General features: G+C 33.4%; 1 protein-coding gene across 1 annotated transcript in view; it reads left to right on the top strand.

Moving 5' to 3' along the window:
• Window positions 1-5,194: 5,194 nt before the first annotated feature.
• Window positions 5,195-18,185, top strand: part of LOC129744963 (uncharacterized) — a 31,066-nt gene continuing 18,075 nt past the window's right edge. Inside the window, exon 1 of the mRNA XM_055737785.1 lies at window positions 5,195-6,009. Coding sequence (XP_055593760.1) covers window positions 5,776-6,009 — 234 coding nt within the window. The 5' untranslated portion in view covers window positions 5,195-5,775. The remainder of the gene's footprint in view (window positions 6,010-18,185) is intronic.

The raw sequence follows: 18,185 nt of genomic DNA, 5'->3' as shown, positions 1-18,185 counted from the left end.
AATTTCCGAAAGATCCAGTCTGCTTTTATTACCATGGATTTTGCCATATTTTACGATTCTGCTATTTCTGCGTGCGTGTGGTTTGGATTCTCAGGACGCACTGTGGGGCAGAACCTATAAAAGTTGTGACAAAACCTCATTTTCCATTTCCTGCAGGAATTTGGAAACGAGATTGATAGCCCAACAAAAATCTATCAAAGATTTTGAAAAGTTTCATTTTTTGAGCAACGAACTTAGAAGGGCAAGTTAGGGATACTAATTTAAAAAAAAAAACGAGGAAGCAATAATAGAGATCTTTATTGATCTATAGAAAATAATCTGTTCAAGATAAATATAAACCAAAAACATCATTTTATTTATTTTCTTTTATTTCAACAATTTTTATTTAATAAGAACATATTCAATTCCCAAAATATATTGTCTTAGTTATTGCAAGAATAGTTTGACATAAAAAATCAAAGATTTTCACCGATTTCAAACATCTTAAAGTATAGTTTTTCAGCTAAATTCCACGTTGAGTTACAGAATTAAGTTTCAACTTTTTTAACCCTCATCCGCATTAGATTTCATTACCCTAATCAGCACTTGTGGTGTCAATTTGACACCACAAGCTCAAATCGTTATAACTTTTGGCGTGTTAGACCGATTTAAACAAAACGTACATCAAAAGAAACCTTGTAATGTCAGTAAAATATGTTTAGAACATTATATATAGCTAAAGTTACAAGTTTTCTCGTTATTCAGCATGAAAGAAAAAAAATCCGAAAAAACATGCCTCACGAAAACTGCTGTAGTTCATATGTTACACGTCCAAAAAACTATTTGTCTTATGCATATGAAAGCTGAAGTTAATGTCTACATCATGAAGACAAGAAATATTTTTTAAATTTTTTTTAATGAAATGGTCACAAAAAGTTCAAAAAAGTGGTCTAAAAAACCTACTTTTCATTCGATTATTAGTAAATACTGTTTGAGCGATGGTAGAGTTTTGAAAAAAATATGACTACAAAATGTATTAAAATTCCAACATTTTGCTGTCTTTAGATTTTTGATGCAACAAAAATTGAGTTTACTGGAATTTTTCAAAGTTCACTAAAACTTTGCGCGATTTTTTTACAAATTGAAATTTCATCTGTTTTTGTGGTCCACCGTCAGGTTGTACCCGGATTATCAGTGCTTTTACTTTGTTTGGACCAACCAAGAGTATATTCATTGGAAAGCACATTTAATCTCCATTCTAGTGAGGTGCTACAATTCACGCTGTGAGATTTCACAAAAATATGAAAATTATAAACATAAAATCATTCCTGAATTTCTAGAACTACAAGCACCTCGTCCAGCAAAACGTGTTTGTTTGTTCTCCGAGTAGGTACGGTGGGTGGTGATTCGGGCAGAGAGCGAAGCCGAAAGACGAAATAATGATGCAGTCTGCTTTTATTACCATGGATTTTGCCATATTTTACGATTCTGCTATTTCTGTCGTACGTTTCTTAGTTGGAAATTTTCTATTGACAGTAGTTCACGTTTGCTAGTCACGACACGCATCATTATTTCGTCTGTCGGCTTCGCTCTCTGCCCGAATCACCACCCACCGTACCTACTCGGAGAGCAAACAAACACGTTTTGCTGGACGAGGTGCTTGTAGTTCTAGAAATTCAGGAATGATTTTATGTTTATAATTTTCATATTTTTGTGAAATCTCACAGCGTGAATTGTAGCACCTCACTAGAATGGAGATTAAATGTGCTTTCCAATGAATATACTCTTGGTTGGTCCAAACAAAGTAAAAGCACTGATAATCCGGGTACAACCTGACGGTGGACCACAAAAACAGATGAAATTTCAATTTGTAAAAAAATCGCGCAAAGTAGTGAACTTTGAAAAATTCCAGTAAACTCAATTTTTGTTGCATCAAAAATCTAAAGACAGCAAAATGTTGGAATTTTAATACATTTTGTAGTCATATTTTTTTTAAAACTCTACCATCGCTCAAACAGTATTTACTAGCAATCGAATGAAAAGTAGGTTTTTTAGACCACTTTTTTGAACATTTTGTGACCATTTCATTAAAAAAAATTTAAAAAAATATTTCTTGTCTTCATGATGTAGGCATTAACTTCAGCTTTCATATGCATAAGGCAAATATTTTTTTTGACGTGTAACATATGAACTACAGCAGTTTTCGTGAGGCATGTTTTTTCAGATTTTTTTTCTTTCATGCTGAATAACGAGAAAACTTGTAACTTTAGCTGTATATAATGTTCTAAACATATTTTACTGACATTACAAGGTTTCTATTGATATAAGTTTTATATGAAGTTCATGATAATTCAAACGACTTAAATAGATTTTACTTTTGTGGTGTCAAAATGACACCAAAAGTCGGAAAAGGGAGTTTTTTTGTCCAGGCTTCCAGGGTTCGTCCATAAAAAAAGTAAAGATGCAATATTGAAGAACTTTTGAATTCATTTAGGGTCCCCGAAGAAATTTTTGTATTTTGAAGCTTCTGAAAAAAGTTACAAGCCTTCAAACTTGCAATGGTGTCAAAATGACACCCTAATGCGGATGAGGGTTAAAAACAAAAAGTAGTTGCTAATATGTGCTTATGAAGAAGTTATTCAACATTTTGTGAGGCATATTTTTGTGCATATCATGAAATTTAACATTTTTTCTCTGAAACTCGTTCTTTGAATGTAAGCCTGCTAGTTAAGGTGTGTCATTTAGGAAAAAAAAACAACTAGCTCAAAAAATCATCAATTTTTTACTTTAATTGCTCAAGAAATCAATTCCCTATATAACTGAATTCCTTTATGCGTAAATACAGAATATTATTGTTGAGCTTGATCATTTCCATTTTTTATCTGAAATATTGCAGCAGCAATATACAATAACATACAATGAATTACGCACAGGTTTATGATCAGCTTTATTATTCATAAGAACCCCTATTTAATTGTTTTTCTTACTTTCTGAACTTGTACTTTTTTGCATAAATCGAGATAAACCTTTTAAAATGCTCTGTGAGTGGAAGAGTTAGCCATATATGTATATCCATGGAAGATTCAAGAAGAAGTTCAGGTAGCACTCAGGCAATAACTACTCTAGGATCGATTTGAAATATCTTTCTAATGAAAATACTTTCGATAGCAAGAATTTACTTATATGAACTTGAATTATGTGCGGAAAGTATTGAAAAAGCAAAGTTACAAAAGTCAGAAAACAGCTACATTTCTCCTGTTTTTAAAGCCTAATTTTTCTTTGACACTGAATAACGGCTAATAAAAGGTCGTAGTAAAAAAAGTTTTATTGTATTTTTTAACAAAATTACAAAGTAATAAATTTATTTTAGTTTAGAAAATTAATAAAATGCATTAGTAAAAAATGAATATTCTTTCAAAACTGATAAATTAAAAAAAATAAATTTTCAATAATTTTCATATTTTATCACCGATTAAAGATACTAAAGATTATACAATAAATGCTAAAAAAAAAACTTTGAAACTATCATCACTGAAAATTACACTGCTTCTTATTTCAGATTCAAACACACGTAGAAAACACATCTTCATGACAAAGCTTTTTTGTTTATAGTGTTGCCGAAAGCTATATTGTTTTTACGATTGATTTTTTATTCAATTCAATATTCAATTTATTTTAATCCTATATTTATATCGTATTTTCAAATATTGCCTGAAGATCGTTAAGTCTTCAGGCAATATTTGAACTTTTGGTTTTGTTGAGGTTGGAAGAAATTTTCACCATTGATTCTTTAAAAATATGAAATTATTTTTTTTTTTTTTTGATAAATTTTTACGTAAAGTTGAATGAAGAAACTTATTTTTTACACAAAACTTAAAGATAAAAATTGTGAGTTGCTCAGTTCAAGTTGCTAGTTTTAATTGCTCAATTTCGGTTAAAAATTGTATACCCATGAGGGACCAGCTTTTTAAACATGTTTTTTCATATTGAAACATTGTTTCTCTTGATGAAATATTTCTCTGTCTGGTTTATTTTCAAAACATCGAATAGTTTGCTATTCTGTGACTGATTTATCGACAGTTTTAGACTCGATGGTAACATTTGAAAATCTGATTTTCTATAGACCCTAAATGTCAATTCAAAACAAAAATTTCAAGTGGCTTTTTATTAAAATCGGTTGAAAATTGAAAAAATTATGTTAAAACAGTAATGTTTTAATTTTTGAATAATTTAACTTACCGCAGTGTACTAATCTACGCTAAAATTGATCATAAGCTTACCAGAAGCTCACAACCAAAATTTCAGCAAGATATGACTTGAGGAGGGTTGCCTTGAGCCTCAAACGTGAAAGGGATTTCAAGCTATTTTACTCGAGAGGAGCGAAAACACTGGTACTTTTAACTTTTTTCATAGCTTTCTGATTGCTTATCATAAATTATTTCCACAAGCCTAAATTGGGAAAAGGTCAGATTACCATCAAGTTGATAGAACAAAGTTTTCTCTCAAAAAGTGCATTTTTTTCATTATTTTTTTCTTTTAAATTCTAAATTAACTGTATAATTTTAGTTATTTGGATTATCGTTTAAATATCGTTTTGGGATTAAGTGATAGATTTCACATTTTAAGTAATCTTTAGCTTACTTAGTTCAAAAGTGCTGTAAACTATTGTTATCAGCAAAAAGAGAGTTAAACTATAAATGAACGGTTGAAAAAGTTCATCACAGCAAAATTGTAAGTGTTCTAAATTGTTTACGTTCTTATTTAAAAAGGTGAATCATAGATAATTTAAATAAACACAGATTGAAATGAAACAAATACAGATTTTTTTTTCCAAAATCAGCTCATAATCATGATTTTCAGTCTAATTTTGTACATCCTTATGAAAACAATACCAATTCATATTAGCTAAATTTGTTCACTTCTGTTTACTTTTTATTTACAACACTGTCATTTCACCTTTGACTTTTGACTCCATCGGTCCATACTACGAAATGAGATAAACAAAATGTTCATCGCAAATCATGTCCAGAAATGAAAATTCAATTCTCAGAGAATCTAAATCTGCTTTCTACGAATCATGAAACCCGCTCAAGACTCAAAATGAATTGCACGAACATCAACCTAGCGTCACTTCCACACGTAGCGCCACCATCTGTTTTTGGGGAGTTAGGCTGAACCGCTCCGTGACGAGCGATAGTAGTTCTGATCGCGTCGCCGTCGCTGTCGAGTGTTGTATCTCCATAGCTCTGTCACTTGCACGGTCAAGAATCAACTGTTTTCCAAATTTCAGTGAATAAAAAACGGTGAAATGGTGGGAAGTTGAAGGTTCTGGCTTTCTCCCCTCCTTCTAGTGAGCCGTCCATTTTCCAACGCGCTCTGTGCATCCTAGTGAATAGTTGCGGCTAAAAATGAAACCGCATGCAAGTTCTCAACAGTTGTGATTTGGCTCGGGATTCGACCATAACTTTGTTACTTCCGGTCCATTTTCTCCCGCTCGGACACCAGTCGCACCTTTTCCGAGGCCACAACAAAGAAACCTAATGGTGCCCTGAAACTTGGTGGAAGCGCCGATCGATTTTTTTACATACCTACTCCCCTATTTTGTGCACCGGCAGCAAACACGTGTGATAATCTTTCGATTTGTAAAACAAATCAAAGCCAAGTGAACCGAGGAGTGGAGTGAGTGCTTCAATAGTGTTTGTCGTTTGCCGCCGACAGCTGTGAGTTTTCGGCTTGTGTGTATGTCTGTCTGTCTATTGGAGTGGTAGCGTGCGTTAATTTTTCTGGTTCTGGTACATGATGGCCGGCCACCTGTTTGTGGTTCAGATTCCCACGGCCCGGTACGAGAAGGTCCTGCGGCAGAAGATTCAGGATAAGCTAGCCAAATCTAGCTCAACCAAGTTCGAGGACGAAAAGGAAGGTCCACAGTTGGTGGGATCTGCTGAAGATGAACAAAAGCAGCCCCTGTTGGCCACCTCAGGGGACCCACAATCATTTCTGACTCCCCAGCCGAGGAAACATCAGCTTAAGGTATTTGCATAAACTGAACTGCAATGGAAGCACTACAGTATTGTTCTTATTTATTGATAGTCTTGAGAATGATTTGGGGTTTTGTTTCTTTATTCTTACCAAGCCTTTGTTTCTAGATTGTGGTTGTTATTGTACAAATAAAACCCTTAAATTTTAGCTTTCTAGCCTATTTTTTGTATTCTTATCAAATAAGGTACTCTTTATTATTCATTATTCTGCAGAATTCATTTTCAAGTTCTAGGGCTTGCTTCAGATCGAATTGGAACAAAAAAAATTGTCTGCATTTCAGTTGTTTATTATTGAATTCAAGATCTTTTTATAAACAAAGGAAGCGTGCTGTACGGACAATTTGTTGATACAGTGTACGCGCTATTGACATACCCTTCTCGACAGAAAAACGTCCAAAAGTTCAAAAATACCAGCAAGAATTCAAAAATGATTCAGATTCAAAACATTTGTTTTCGATATTTTGAACTTGAAACATTTCTGAACTCTGCATGCTATAATTGACCTTGACCTATTTTCTGCCCTTCCCAGATACAACCTCATTGGTTTCCAATAGACAGAAATATGAGATAAACGTATCTGGTAACACCCACTCTACTTTAAATTATTCATTATTCTGCAGAATTAATTTTCAAGCTCCAAAGCTTGCTTCAGATAGAATTGGAACAAAAACAATTGTCTGTATTTCAATTATTTATTATAGAATTCAAGTTCTTTTTATGAACAAATGTAGCGTTTTCTACATACTTTTAAGAAAAAATACAAATAAAACTTTTAATCACGGTTTTGAAGAGATTCTCGAATTTCTCCTGTAACACAGCTCATTAGGTGGCGCACACCTTCTTCGTACATCGTTTTAGCTATGTTATTCCACCAGGTTGATTGTTGTCTTTGACAACCTTTCTCTTTGCCTTAAGCCTCCTCTTCATGATTGCCTAGTATTACTCAATAGGGCGGGCAGTTGGGTGGATTAAGGGTTTTAGGGTTTTGGGAACACACTGGATCCCTTTCTCTGCATACCATTTTTAAACTACTTTGCTGTAATGACAATTTGTCAAATCTGGCCAAAACATTACGGGATGATCGTGGGATCGAATGAACGGCAAAGATCGTTCTTATGAGACACTCTTTTTGACGTCATTGTCTTATTTGTAACGAATACTTTCGTTTTCTTGTCGCAGCTGCAAATGCCTTTCCAAATCATACATTTTCGTGCAAATTTGTGGGCAAAATCAAATTTAAATTTGGCTGGAACATCCCGTCGAGCCGGTGCCAAGTAAAATTTTTGACCTGGGATTTGCCCGAAGTTTCATAGGTTTCATCTACCTTCACAAGACACCCGTCGAACTTGTTCAGCACCTTGTCGCTTAGCTTCCGAGCACGGCTTTTGGCCGCACTATTCGGTTTTATGATCCGATTTGGCTGATTGCTAGCTCGATACGACTTGATTCCTTCCCGGAGTCGAATTCTCCTCACGGTACTATGCTGCCCCTACTCGCATAACAGTCCCATATGAATTTTCGTCATTTTTCATCTAACCTGACAGTTCGTCATTTTGAACATTTTACTTCAATATAAAACAATAAAAAAAGAGACTTTGTTCTAGAAATTACGAAAAAAATATCAACTAGTGACTGTCCCATATGAAATATACCCGCATAACAGTCCCATATGTGAAATACCACGGATGTAGTTACCTTACTATGTTTCTTTCGGTGAAATGATCTTTGATTTATTGCTTCAAGTCATTTAAACAAGATGCAACTCACTTGATGTCGAATTATGCACACTACACAGTAAATTTAACTACAGTTTTTGAAAGGCAGGCTAAGATAAAGGAAGGATGGTCTTCCTATGAGAAAAACTATCAGAAAAACCTAAAAACCATGATAAGATTCAACTAACAATGTGGAATTCATGAACTACATTTACATGTTAAGAAATGATCAAATTTAAGTCTTAGAAGGTAGCTTGGCGAGCAAACCATATTCTGTATGGGACTGTTATGCGAGTAGATTTGAAAAAGGTCTCGAATATGCTCGCATAACAGTCCCATAACAAACAAAAATGGTGCTCCTGACCTTACCAGTTGTCAAATTTCGAAAAATTCAGGTCCTACGATTTATTATGGCAACCTAGAACATATTCCATTAAACGATTTTTGTTTATGCTGGAAGCTGTGGTCACAATTTAAAAATGTATTCCAAAACAGAAAAAGCTGATTTTCTCGCTTGCTCGTTTTTGCATATGGGACTGTTATGAAAGTAGGGGCAGTATGGGCGGCACCGAATTTTCTAACCAAATCACTATCTGACAGATTGGAATTCCTCGTCGTCAATATTTCGCCATAAGATATTTCTGGGCAATTTAAGCTGTTTAGCTAGCCTAGATGCAGACAGACCACAATGAATTTTCCAAATAACTGTGCACAATTTTTTCCCTTCTTTCGGCTTCCATGTTGATTGTTTACAAAATACAGTAGATTCGCGGAATGTTAAAAATACATACGTGAAGCTGACAAAATTTCCGACTCATGGGTTCCAAGAACTCCCAAATCCGTCCACCAGGAGCGCCACAATATGAGCGAAAATTTGTTCCAATTCTAAATAAAGCAAGCAGCTTTATATACAATCGCATTTTTCTAAATTTGTGTTTTAATAAAGGCATTCTGGAAATATGATTGTAATCTCATGATCTTTAAACTTGAATGTGCATTTTGTGCAATTTTTGCGTTTTGATTTTCAAAAGGACACAAGTGCGTTAAAGCTATTTTCGAGAAAACATGCTCTAAACTTTTTGACTTAACCGTTGATGCATGCCTTCCTTTGTGAAGAGAAAAAAAATTTAGACTTATCAAAAAGTCTGCATTCAATTCAAAAAACATAATTTGAAATGATTTCATGATAAATGATAATATTTTTCATATCTTTATAGTATGTTGTTTTAAAACAACATTGTGCACTCTATGTAGATTGATGGTTCCTTTCATAGAAATGTATTTTTAAACAAAACAAATTATTTGTTTTATTATTAATGGAACATTTATTTGATGGTACCTATACTATGGGTTCTGATAACGATAAAAACATTTGTTGGTGATTGTGTCACAAAGTGATCCAGTGAAAATTACGAATTTATGGGCGATTACATTCCATTTATGGGCGAACCATTCCACAAAGAACGAATAATTTGAACCCCTATTTGTGGGGTTTATTTGGTAAATTTTGTCCATATATGAGCTCATTTTCGTGGCACACATTTGCTCATCTACTGAAAACTTCTGTTCAAAAGCTAAATGACCAAAACGTTCGTTGAAATGGTAAATCAGTGGTCGAACTTTTGCTAGTCGATCGCATTGAAGATGATCTTTAGGTAAAATTTCATCATTATTCAAAATCATTCAAACACATTGACCTTATTGGTTCATATCTAAAGAACGCATTCCAATAAGAACGTACATTTGAGCAATTCATGACAGAACTATAGACGAGAATACGAACAAATTTATCTTATTCAAATATGTGCTGTGCATGGTGTGCATGTGTTGGCAATATTCTTTTACATGCCATACAAATGGCTTTCACCACCATTTTTTGTGTATTTCGGGTCAAAAAAATAGGAAAAAAACTCATAGGGGGTTTTACATCCCAATAATTCAAAAGGAATACTACCTTGAGAGCCAAATTTTAGATCGCTTTGGTTGAGTATTAAATTTTTTTTTAGCCACTCTACATCCAAAGGTTTCTACCGACTTGACTTAACGCTACCTGATGTCTTGTGTCTATCGATGACTTGTATGTCTATCTCGTCCTCTTCAGTATCCTCACCCGTAGAACAATAATTTGCGCCGTGACATGCCTGAAGTTGCTCATAGTCTGGATCAAAGTCCGAATCATCGAATCCATCTTCCGAATCTGATAAGTTCTCTGAATATTTCTTCAGTTCTGTATCACGCATCCTTTGAATCGAGAACAAGAAAAGCATATGTGACACGTATTAGACATGAGTCAATGAATCTCAATGGAATGCGTAATGTAATTTCTGCTTAGAAAATCGAATAAGGAAGTTTTTGTTCAAATCATCTACTAAAACACGTTTTTGAAATTAAAACAAACAATTTAATATATTTTTGCCATTCTTACCTGCTGAATTGAACACGTTGTGCTATACGTGCGTTTAAAAAGGCTTGCTGCGGAGCTCAATTTTTCGACACTTAAAGTAAAATTTCTCTGCGCCTCAGCTAAGCGTGTTTTAATATCAGAATAAAGAAGAAGAAGAATAAATTATATGAAATTTTCCAATACTTTCAGAGATATTTCAGTTTTTATTAGTGTTGTTTTACAAAAACACTCTTCATTAAAAAGGTAAGCAGCGATATTACAAGTTTTTTCGGAAATTACCAAATTTTTTGAACAAACAAAAAAATATGTTGCTAAGAGTGGGGTATCATGGGTTATGGGTTAACGTGGGTCAATATATCAAATGCGTGTTGAGATGAAAATCTCAATCCAACTGTTATCATCACGCTCAGCACAAGCATTTTTACAAACGTTTTTCCCCGGTGTTCGCATCACTTGTTGTTTCTATTTAGTTTTTAAAAACTCATGTACATCTACAAATTATCTCAAGCGTCCGCTAATAGCTTTTGAGTGAACTTAACAAAAATATGCTTAGGTATATGCTTTCGTTCTAGCCCTTTTGTCTAGCCCTTTCATGTGAAAAAGAAGTTCTCATGAAATATTAGCAAGTCGCTCAAACGCTAACAATTTGCAATTCATAGCTTGTGGGGAATCATGGGTCTCTATATGTGGGGTATCGTAGACAAACCTATATTTGAGTGTTTAAATACACTATCATGACTAAAAATATAATTTCCATGTCTGATAAGTTTGCTTATGGCTAATGAAGATTAAGCAAAGTATCCTATTAACTTTGTTGATTGCGTTAGAGACGTGAATTCTTAAATTACTGTATCGAGAAAACTCATAAACATTGCATGTCATTTGGTCAGTTTTGATTTCATGGCACGCTATTTTTCACATTTTTTTTTTCTTTGTACAATAGGGTGAGTGCTCCTACTTTGGACCTAGAGCCTACTTTAGTCCTAAAATGCCGGAAATTGTTAATAATTCATTTTGCTAGCATAGTATAAAGATACTACTATGCACACAATTAACTCTTATTCTTCCTGAATCTTACCATACCGCTTTTTGCTATAAAAAGTCTTTCTTATAAAATTTTCAACGTTTTTAAAAATGTACCTCCTCATCAGTGGTAAATCAAACAGCTCAATTAGTAGGGCGCTTTTTGAGAAATTAGAGTGAACAAGGAAAATACACGTTGTTTTACTGTCCAAGCCAAATTTTAAAGGGGAATCACTCTCACTGTAAAGAATATGAACCATTCTACCTATTTTTCCTAAAATAAATGAAAATCAATGGAAAACCCGGAAAATTTGTAATGGGTCCAAATATAGGAGACTTCTGACTTTGATGTTCCATTTTTAGACCTAACATCACAAAAACTTTGTTTCAATAGCAAAAATTTAACAAAAGTGCGAATTTTTGGTTGGAGTATAATTCAAAACCAATTTTTATTGAACATTTCTATCATTTTTTGTCAGCTTTACACAAATAAACTACTAGAAAGCAATCAAAAAAAGTTTCAGCTATTGTTTTACTGAGAGAGCTGACAAGGAATAAAAGTGTTTGAGATATTCATAACAGAAATTAAAATGTTTTAATCGTTCACAACCTGTAATCCTTTTTTATTATAATATTTGATTCAAGATTTCCTTTTTCTATGAATTTGTTGATTTATTTTCAAAAAATCATACTTTTTATAGGAATTTCAGATCTAGGTCCAATGAAAGGAACCAGTTCAGTACCAAAATAGGATCAGTAGGTTCAAAGATGGAAATTTTGGTCATTCATATCTTTGCCAATTTTTCAATAATGGCGAAACCTATGTCGAAAATTTTTATTGATACATGCAGATTAGATCATAAACTATAAATTAATTTTCTGAAAAATATAAACCTCACGCCCATTTATGAGAAAAGCATGATTTTTTAACAATCACCGCTTAATAGGTCAAAAGTAGGGCAACTAACCCTATATAATTTTGAAAAAGCACGTATATGAAGAAATAATAATTTACACGATACTGTAAAATAGTTTCGGTCGATTAGATTTTTCCTATTGGATAGAGTAATCATGCACTAGTAAGCAGATATAAAAAGAGACTGTACGTTTTCTTCCTTCGGGTTCAAAGAAGTTGCATTCGATTTCTTTCTTGCATTCCGTCAACTATCAGATAGTGATAGTACCTCTCTTGATTGACATAACCAAACGAGCTGCAGCAGCGCTGTTATCAGCACTAGTGGTTCGTTACCAAACCATCTTTCATTCATCGATCCCTGTTCTCGGTGCTCAAGTAGTGGGTGCTAATGGCTTCTAGCTATTTCAAAATTCTATTTTTGTTTGTTTTCAATCAACGCGTGGTTCGAAAATGTTTGCTTTCCAATCAGCGCACATGCATTCAAATGAGATAGAGAGAAATTTGTGTTTACATTTTTTCTATAATCATTTTATTGCTTTGTGGCTGACAGTTTGAGACGCCAAACGTTTGGGCATCTAAACGCAGACATCTGGTTCTGATTATGTGCTGAGAAAATACAAAAGAATGCATGTTGGCAATGTTTTTTCATTGCCATTCGGGTCATAAAATTTTAGATGATTTGGTTGATTCCTGAAAAAGCGCAACGCGTTTCAATTTAGTATGGAAATTTGTATGGAAGAAGAAATTTTTGCATATTAAATCATCCAGGAAATTGAAATAAGCTTGAAATGACGCTTGTTTTCAATCCTTTACTGCATACGAGCCCATATTGGCTGGGATTCGACCAAACGGAACTAAACGCCTTCAGTGTTTTTTTTATAGACACTTGTACTTTATGAGCAAATATTTTCATCTAGAGACTCAATCTTTGATGTCTATAAACCAGAATCGTTTAGTTTAGTATGCAAGGAATTCATTTCAGTCATTCATATTTGTGTTTTAAATCTAGAAAATGAATAATTCGAGATTTAATTACTGGTGTTTCTATATTCCCTCATAGCGCTCAGTTCGGTCTGGTCGAAGCCCGGTCCTCGATGTTTTTTTTTCTTACATTAGGCCGGAACAAATGTCAAATTCTTCGTTTATCACACCACCTCCCTTCGATTTTTTTGGAAATGCCGGAGGGGGAAATAAATAAGGTTTAAGTTTATCGGAAAATTTGATTAATTCTTTGAAAATTCAAACACTTAAGAGAGCGGAAAACATAATTTTTGTGCAAGATTTTTGCATGTAAGCTTTTGATCAGTTTGTTCCAATAATTTAAAACCATTTTTTTATTATTCCCCTCTACATCGTGATGTTTCGACTCCAAGTGACAAAAGAAGAATTTCAAATTGGTTCCGACCTTATAAGTTAAAATCACACGAGAAATGAAAGAAAGGAAAATTTAACGAGAAACAGAGGTGATTTTTTTCCACCCATATTTCTCGGTAAATTTTGCCTTTTTTTCATTCACCTAGTAAAAAGTAAAATTTTACCTACAATTCGTATAAAAAAGGAAATAAAAATGAATTTTACCTCTTTGGGTTTTACTGATCGAAAAGGTACCGTAGACTGGGGGAACTTTTATCACCGGGGTAACTTTGATCATCATGAAATTTTTGCAGATAATCATCATTAACAAAGTCTGAAGTCAAAATATATGAAAATTGTTTTCTACGTTTGAAAGCCTATAAATTGAGTTTCAAATAGGCTAAGTTGGGTTTGTAGTTGGTGATATTTTATATTACCTAAAACACATAGAATAGACGTACAAGCTCGAACAAAAAATCATAAAAAAGTGTGTAAAATTTCAAATGCTAACATGCAAAAAATACTTTGCAAATTGACTGTAAACAGTGCCATCTTTGCGCCGTTCAAAAGCTACAAATCCAATTTTCAAGTGCTCAGTTTTTTAGAGGCGTAATCGTATATGAACTCATCAATATAATTAAACTAATGCCGTTTTAAAATAAACGGGTTCAATTTATTGCTAGACTATTCAAAGATCTTCCCTTCTCTTCGGACGCCTTCAAAGATCTTCTCCATGAAGAAATTTTGCAGGATCAAGAACTGCCTCTCAATCGAAATTGTCGTCTGGTCTAGAGGACTTACGCAATAGCTTTTCAGAAACAACGAATCGTTGTCGGATCCCACACACTTAGCCTCAATTTCCTTCCAAGGCGGACGGTTGAATCCAGGTGTGATTTATTGCAAGCTAAACAAACCAAACGGTGCGCTGCGCTGCTGCTGATTCATGGAGCTGTTAAATTGAGGGTTCACCTGAAAGCAGCGCCATGTCATAATTGAAAAATATTTTCATTTCTGACTTTTTGTTGTATGAAGTTGAACTGAAGGTTTCTTTCCCAACGCTTGATTGATTGTCTATCGGTGGATGAAGATGTCATCATTGTGACACAAATGTTCATTCGGTTATCACGCTAACTTACTGTGCCGACGTATGTCTCAGCACAGTGGAATGTTTTCCTCCATTTTTGCATCCATTATTGATTTAGGCATTAAGTATGAATCTTATCGCTATGCAAATAGCTCACATTATATCTCCCATAGCGCATGGGGACAGCTTTGTTACTTCGTAGATTGATATGAGCCATGGTTCGTTCGAGGAACAGGTACCTATAAAGTACGGAAAAAAAAATCCACAAAGAGTCGTCGGAGTCAAAATGCGTCACCGGAGAATCTACAGATGTTATGAAATCACTTTCATTCAATCGAATCCATGACCGAAAAGTTGCTTCCTCCACAATCTGAATCAATTTTCCATAATTGGGAATTTTAGTGGAAACAAGTTTTACTTTCAGTAGGTCAAATTCAACATTTTTTCGAGGGAAGTTCCGCACTACTCTCATCTGACTAATAGTAGCCTTCAACAAGATTGATTCATAGGATGACGCTAAAAGCAGGCGTCTTTTCAAAATTTAATTCGACTATCAAATTTTTTATGTTGTTTTTACATCCTCAATTCATTCAACTTTGCCGTTGATGTTTGTTTTAGTGTTAAACCATTTGGTTAACAATAACGTCCCCCGAATGGCTTGCTCACAACTAGATTAAAAAAAACTTTCCAAAAATAAAAATTTGGCTTCACATAATACATAATAATTAGCTGCTGTTCCTATGATTAACTTAAAATTAATGTTTCCGTTAATGTTTTACTAGGTCAGTCCTTAATTTCAATTGAAACATAAATAAACTAAAAATTTGATTTACACCAGATACCCAGACTGATCAGTGGCGCTTGAATCCATACAACTACAAGTCGTCCAGAATCATACGCCATCTGTCGGGGCATCGTGAAGCTACTGTGCTTCATCAAGAAAAAAAATCACACTTGATAATTAACAAGCCAAATGAAAACCGTCTTGATTGAATCACCTATTAGTATTTGAAATTCTATCTCAAATATTTTCATTATCGTTTTTATCTTCAATGTTAATTGTTTACTTTAATTTACTGTATCATAATAAGAGATGAATGTTATACAAACAGTGACTGTCGATCGATTGAGATGCAAAAAAAATACAAACGCAACGTTATAGTGGTCCTTAGTTCTGAGCCAATTTATTTTGAGATTCAGTTTTGATTTCAAAATTAATTTATCTGGCTGAGTAAAAGTTTGAAAATTATAATGTCTGTTATAAATAATTCATTGAGTTCGGAATTGTTCGCCTTAATCTGACAGGTTGACTGCTACCAAAAAGACAAACTATATATAACTCCTTGAAAATCTTGAATTCTAATTTATCTTAACTGTTTCTTGGCTCGTACCTAGATAGGTTTGAGGAGTGAAATAAGTTATTGACATATATTGAATAATATTTAAATGTGATAAATGTATTGATTAGTCCTTAAATCCTATTTGCCGCTGGAAGTGTTCGTGATATAATGCTGGTAATTTCACTAAAATTTATAAATTTTTGGAAAAATAACCTCAGAAACGACCGTGTTTGGTATTTTTCCCTGCTCAAATGTGCGTGAGAAATGTCAAAAAAACAACTGTAATGACCATTTCGCGTGAGCTTTCATTACGTTGTATGAAATATCTTGAAAATTCACAGAAAATTGCTTCAAAAGTTATCAAAACAACTTTGAAAATTGTATTTCACATATAGAATATGTTGTCCAGGCTACACATATTCAAAATGGAAAGAAGTTGCTATTAGTTTATGTCAATTTTTGTTTTTTTTTCGTAATAAAACTGTTTGTTTACATTTTGTTTCAAACGACGTAATGAAAGCTCACGCGAGAGTTTGGCATAATTCTGGACTGGACTGGAAAATTAACCATAAAAGCGACCATGTTTTTAGACTTTTTTCCCCATCTTAATCCTTACACGAGAGCAAGTGCGCGTGAGAAATGTCAACTTAAAAATCTTTTATTCGAAAAAAAATTGTTAAAAAATTGCAATGAATTTTGAATATTTCAAAATGTATGTTTCAAATCCATTTCTCTTTGCTTCCGAATTTTTTTCACCTTTGACACTCAACCAAATTCTTTGATTCAAAGTTTTGTTAAAACCATATTTCTAAAGTAATTAGTTTACTAAATGAATCCATTCTTCAAGAAACTATAATTTTGAATAAGGGTAATTTCAATGTTCCTTAACCGCTGCTCAGTAAATAAGAAATAATTTCGCTGTAGCTAAACTTATATACAATGCTTTTCCACACTACCAAAACGAATTTTGAATGGTAAAAGAACAGTACTATCTTGATGCAAACGAAAGTCATTTTTATTTTCTTGTCGTTTTATGGACTGTCAAATATCGTATGTCTGTGTGCGTAAATTCATTTAATGTTTTGATTTTGATGTGACGAATTCACGTTTGTTTTATTTTACCCATGGATAAAATCAATTACACGAGCGATATTCAAAAAATGGTTCGAAATTTAACCAAAAAAATAATAATGAAAAAATAACTTAATAATAAAACAGGAAGAGCTAAGCTATTCTTACTAAACAGACTCGGATGATTGAGATTGTTTGTCAAGAACCATCATTATGTCAACCAATGCACTTTGTTAGAAATTGTTTAAATTTTGCAGGAAAATGCATCATCTCTAAGCCGAAAATTTCCACAATTGCCTCTTCCAGTGGGCGGTAAAAGGACTAGTTTGATATCCAAGTTTAGTTAGATATTTTGAAAAAGAAGACATTTCTCAAATGTGACTAAATTTTTCATAGAAACGGAAGTTTAAGGATTTATTGGAGAAAAAGGTAAATAAAAATCTGTCACCGGTTTTTTTGTTGTAGATGGTGACTGGATGGTATATTTCGTTGTTGCGATTTTCATTAAGCTTCTTCTGTTAACAGAACATTGCTTTACAAATTTTGTAAATATCACCTCTACTTTTGTTTTATTCAGTTTTTGTAAACCTCTATAAATGCGGCAATTCGGCTAGGTGAAGGGTTTTGAGAAACTCTAACTGAAACAGATTGTTCATTAAAATTTTGTAAGAATCTCGTCCATTCAACTGATTAACAGTAATATAATTTGAAGCCACATTCAATATACTGTAGTTTTGCAATATACAATTAGTGAAATGTTTTTACGATGTCATTTGTCGTTTTCTCAACAAGTCCTAGATCGTTTGACAACTATTTACAAATAATTGAGTTTGTCACAATATTTTTCTACTCGGGAAACTTGAACTTACCCTTGACGGAGGTTTCGGGGTTAACGAAATCTTGCAGCTGAAAGTGATCTTCACAAATGAAGCCAAAGATGTCATTAAATGGTTATTTTTCAACCACAACGCAATAAGGAAGTGGAGCATAAAAACCCCATTTTTTATTCAATTTTCATTTCTGTCGAAGTCGATGTATTTTTTATAAGCTTTATGGTTGAATTCTAACCACATTTGGTTAATACGCTCCAATTCAAAAACGGTTCTTTAGTGGTTTTCGAAATATATCGTGTTATTTTTTTTTCTATCAAAAGTTATCAAAAACGACCGTGTTCATCGCTAGATGTAAAAAAACAAATAGCACAATGCAAATGTGTGTGTGATATATCGAGATTTTTCCTTTTGTGTATGTGGCCGTTAGTT

The sequence above is a fragment of the Uranotaenia lowii genome, chromosome 2 (assembly GCF_029784155.1).
Source record: "Uranotaenia lowii strain MFRU-FL chromosome 2, ASM2978415v1, whole genome shotgun sequence".
NCBI classification, from domain to species: Eukaryota; Metazoa; Arthropoda; class Insecta; order Diptera; family Culicidae; genus Uranotaenia; species Uranotaenia lowii.
The sequence above is the reverse complement of the archived record's forward strand: the minus strand, read 5'-3'. Positions and strand labels throughout refer to the sequence as shown.